The sequence below is a fragment of the Montipora capricornis genome, chromosome 13 (assembly GCF_036669925.1).
Source record: "Montipora capricornis isolate CH-2021 chromosome 13, ASM3666992v2, whole genome shotgun sequence".
NCBI classification, from domain to species: domain Eukaryota; kingdom Metazoa; phylum Cnidaria; class Anthozoa; order Scleractinia; family Acroporidae; genus Montipora; species Montipora capricornis.
This window is the reverse complement of record NC_090895.1, coordinates 20,352,604-20,357,603: the sequence shown is the minus strand read 5'-3', so window position 1 is coordinate 20,357,603 and position 5,000 is coordinate 20,352,604. Positions and strand designations below refer to the sequence as shown.

Here is a 5,000-nt window from a genome sequence, read left to right as displayed (position 1 = left end):
TGATCCCTCGTCACGTTTCACAATTGACTTCAGCCTGGCCTGTTCAAAGACCCATGCATCTACCCGTTATTTAAGTATAACTATATAGCTAGTAGTTAAACCGCAATTATCAGCAGAGCTATTATTCTTTAATTCTTTAACACTGTCCAATTAAGAATAAATTTAGATAGTTTCTGATAGGGTTTTCCCCTAAAAACAGGCAAACTGTCCAATTTAGAAAATATAGGCCAGTTTGTCTAAGCCAATCAAATCCCAGAAAAAGCAATCGGTAATAGAAACTAGCCAATAAGCACAAAGCATAGCATCGGCTTGAAAGTAGTTGACAATGGAGGAGTTTAGCCACGGAGATTTGCCAAATTTCTCCATTTCTCAGGACCTTTTCGGCGATATCACTGCAAATGAGAGATTTCCTACGTTGCCAGAAGATCTTGCCAAACTGAGAGGCAAAAACCGAAATTAAACCACCTCCAAGAGTACAAAAATTTGGCTAAATGTTTTCAGAGTAGAAGGTGCGGTGTGATATCCCTCTTCATGAGCTATATGCAGTTCTTTGCCGTCTTTTCGCTGAAATTAGAAGAAGGGACATGCAGGTCATGCAGACCTCGTTGGACCGTTATTTTAAAAACTGTGGCAGAAACTACAGTGTTTTGCGAGATCGTAAATTTGCAAATTCACTGAAGCAGCAACTTGAACCGAGCGCAGGGCTATGGAAAGCGAAAAAAATGTATCTTGTGCTTTAAGCGAACCAGACAAAGAATTGCTCTGGAGTTCAGGTAATATTTTGGAAATGGAGATAATTCACAATATTTTAGTTTGCCTTTCTTTAAGAATAATAGCTTGACTGAGCAATGCCCAATTACAACTGACTAGCAAAATAATCAATAGATAATTAAGAGGACTACATGCTTTTCCAATTTGGAAATAATTGGATTAAAAGAATTCCTCAGTCTGCCAAATTGGACTCGGACTACGGCCACGCCCAATCTTGGCCGTCCTCAGAATTTTATGTCGTGTAAATGGAAACCTCAATGGTCATTTTGGTCCAGTTCTACATTTTTTTTTACCAATTATCGCAAAGTTCCGGACTAAATCTCTAAAAGACAGTTTAAGACTAACCGTAGTCTTTTCTTTGCTTTTTCGTTTAAACCGGCCCTTCTAAATGTCCCACCTCCGACTTTCTGCGGATGTTGTCCTCGCATGTTTTTAAATCCGCATTTTACATAAGGATAGCTGCATTTTACGTTAATGATCATCTTTCTAGTTAGAAATTTTGGGAATTCATTTGCGACTACAAATGTACTCCGACAAGGGCTTCGTTTCTCTTTTATAGTGGACCCTCGGTTAGAGATGCTCGAGAAATTCCTTAAGTCTCGATATTATTATAATAATAACAACAAAAGCAACAATGCAATATCAATAGCAACAGCAACAACAACAGTGACAGTGTCAGTAACAGCAACAGCAGTAGCAGCAGCAGCAACCAACAGAAACATGAACAGAAATCTTGATAAAATTCGCCATCGCGACCACGACGGCGACAGCGACCGCGACGGCAATGGCAATGGTACGCGCCCGCGCGTAATGCAATCGCAACAGTGACAGCAATAGAAATCGAAACAGCAGTAGCAATAGCAGTAGCAGCAGCAGTGGCAACAGCAATAGCAATAACAACAGAAATCGCAATAGTAATAACAATAGAAATAGCACAGCAACAGCAGGGGCAATAGCAATAGCAAAAGCAACATCTACAACTGCAGCACGAAGATTAAAAATGATTGTCAACTAGCTAATTTCTTCCTCATAACCAAAGATCTACCATCTGGGATACTACATTTATTTTCTCTATTCTTTTTAACAGCTGAACGAATATGTGGATTACCGTCTGAAACTGGCCCGTGTAGGGCATACATCCGTCGATATTTCTACAGCAAGACCTCCGGAAAGTGTGAAATGTTTATCTATGGTGGCTGCCTGGGTAACAGCAACAACTTTCCAACTTTGGAATTGTGTCAAGAGAAATGCCAGGAAAGTAAGCAAATACACTCACAGATTAAGTTTCTACTGTAATCACGTTTGTCCTTATTATACTGTCACAGCTTTTTCCTTTGTTGTCTTAGCTCGATACACAAAATTAACCGTTTATTTTGCTGTTCATTCACATTTTGAGTTTGGAGAAGAAGTCAGTTTTAGCGCGATCGTCATCCAATCTCAGGTGGCCATGCGCAATTTTAGCTTTTTACATGCGGTAGAGACAATCTTGAAAATGAGATTTTACACCCAAGAAACCGCCAAATCCAGTAGTAAAAGCATACGGAAGTGCGACTGAACTTACTATGATAAAATCCCCTTTCTACCAAAAAATAGTGTTTTAGAGCCATGCAACGGGCTTTTTATGTTCTTTTGTTATCGCCTCGCCTTTTTAAAGGATTTGGGTACCTAGGTCATGTTGAGCTCTGATTCTATGAGGTAAGGTACCTGTGGGGACTCCTGCTTACATTTATCGATCACATAAAGTCGAACCTGCGGTGGAAATTTGTTTTTTCATGATGAAAATGTTTAAGAGTTAGAGACATAACTTCGCAACATAAGAAGTTGCGAAGAACGCCTGACTTCAACGGAGCTTGAAACCATGATCGTGCGATTGCGCTGCACTGCTCTACCAGCTGAGCTATCAAGGAAACTGGGAGCTGGTTACTTGTGAGTTCCAGTTATATTCCCTACAAAACGTAATTATTGTTTATGGCGACAGAATAATCCCAATATTACTTTTACTATCTATTGGAGTGTAACAGTAATGAATCTTATCTAGTGTCCATTATAACATGCAAGCGAACTGAGATCATGACATGCCTTATGGCGAATTCTGCACCGCTTACTTTTTACAACTTAGCCAATTGCCCGAAGCGGAAAATAGCATCATACTCTTTGTTTGTCCACCCAAATTTCGAATAAGCATTGTTTTCAGTTTCCTTTGGACTTCAATTGCTCCCAAGAAAAAACAAAACCAATGCTTATTCAAAATTTGGGTTGACCAACAAACAGTTTTAGGGTATTTTCCGCTTCAGAAAATTGAACCAAATGCACTTAGTTCACAACTCCCCGGCAATGATAAAAGGCAGTCTATTGCTCGTGATCTTGGACCTGCAAAAACTGTGGCTCTTCCTGGATTCCATGCCTGGAGTAGAAATGATATAACTGGACGCCTTGCGGAGATCAAAACACTTTTTAAATGATCATTCTCTCTTTCCTTTATAAACCACACCTCACATATACATTAATTTTGTTCATCGAGTCCTTTGACGGGAACAAATAAGCCCATCAAATTAGCTGACAGTCTTAACAATCTCACTGTGTTGGCTAATCACCGTCGCAAGTACAGCAACGACACAGCTCAAAAAGGTCGAACCCAAAACGTTCTATCTCGCCACTACCTGCACGGTCCATGTATGAACTTGGAGCACAGCTGAGGGAGGAAAACTGGACATCCCCGCGGGAACACTGGGTTATTTTGAAGTTTTGTCTCAAAATGGGACGAAACAAATCTTACTTGTACACAACATTGCGCGTGTGGCTTACGTTAGCGCTATGAAAATCCTTTCGCGCCTCCAAAATTTGATCGTCCTGGACACCTCTTTCGTAAGCCAATCACAAAAACAAAACCCGAAAGTGTACAAAAAATTGCTTTGTGTACCGCCTTTAGGCTGTCTCATGTCTTCTACCATATATCTTTGTAAGAATATTAAATTTCAGCAACTTGTTTTATGTCAAATTTTTCCAGAAAAATTTACCTATTTTGCCTTCTATTTTATTTCTGTTGTGTTATTAGCTAGGGGGTCTGGGGGAGAGGGCTATTATTTTCTTCCAAAAGATCCTTCTCCTGTGTCAAAGAGTTTGTTTTGTGTATTTCTTTCGTTTGTAAAGGCGCCGGTTATTATTTTTTTTTTGTAGGTGGTGATATTTGCGCTCTTCCCAAAAAACCTGGCCCTTGTAAGGCGCATATGCCGCGATGGTTCTATAATACCGCCAAGGCAAAGTGTGAGCGTTTTATCTACGGTGGATGCAAGAAAAATGCCAACAATTTTATTACCAAATATGAATGCGATAAAACTTGTTCAGGTAATCTCTAACAAAACTGAAATACTTGTCCCAAGGCCTGGATAACACTTCGTTGGTTTATTTTACTGTATTTATCTCATGATTGTTATTGCTTTTCGAAAACTGCTGTTCTTTTCCTTTTGCAATGTGCTTCAGCAGAAGGGATGCAGTTTTCATGCCTGGCTTCAAATTATCATATATCAATGACTTTCCGTTTTCACTAAACCGTTCGCTTTGAAAGAAAACAACGCCTTTGAATTATTATATTTTATTGCATTCCTTGGTTTTACATCGTCAAAACTAGCTTGTTCAAAGACCCTTGCATGTACCCGCTGTTTAAGTATTATTATATAGCTAGTAGTTAAACCGCAATTGTCAGCAGAGCTATTATACTTTAACACCGTCCAATTAAGGATAAATTTAGATAGTTTCTGATAGGGTTTTCCTCTAAAAACAGGCAAACTGTCCAATTCTGAAAATATAGACCAGTTTGTCTAAGTCAATCAAGTCCCAATACAATCGGTAATAGAAACTAACCTAAAAGCACAAAGCATAGCGTCAGCTTTGTAGTAGTTGACAATGGCGGAGTTTAGCCACGGAGATTTGCCAATTTTTTTCATTTCTCAGGACTTTTTCAGCGATATCACTGCAAATGAGAGATTTCCTTGTAGCCAAAGGATAATCTTGCCAACCTGGGAGGCAGAAAGAAATTTCTAAAAGACAGTTTAAGACTAACCGTAGTCTTTTCTTTGCTTTTTCGTTTAAACCGGCCCTTCCAAATGACCCACTTCCGACTTTCTACGGATGTTGTCTTCGCATGTTTTTAAATCCGCATTTTACACGAGGATAGCTGCATTTTACGTTAATGATCATGTTCCTAGAGAGAAATTTTGGGAATTCATTTG

At 39.3% G+C, this 5,000-nt stretch overlaps 1 protein-coding gene and 1 long non-coding RNA gene across 4 annotated transcripts in view; one reads left to right on the top strand and one right to left on the bottom strand.

The window, feature by feature from the left end:
- LOC138028206 (uncharacterized) overlaps positions 1–5,000 on the bottom strand; it is a 390,617-nt gene that overhangs the window by 44,230 nt on the left and 341,387 nt on the right. The window lies entirely within an intron of this gene.
- The window catches only part of LOC138028942 (papilin-like), a 33,545-nt gene that overhangs the window by 11,686 nt on the left and 16,859 nt on the right, over positions 1–5,000 (top strand). For both annotated transcript variants that reach the window (XM_068876588.1, XM_068876589.1), the window contains 2 exons: positions 1,859–2,029; positions 3,949–4,116. In XM_068876588.1, coding sequence (XP_068732689.1) covers positions 1,859–2,029; positions 3,949–4,116 — 339 coding nt within the window. The remainder of the gene's footprint in view (positions 1–1,858; positions 2,030–3,948; positions 4,117–5,000) is intronic.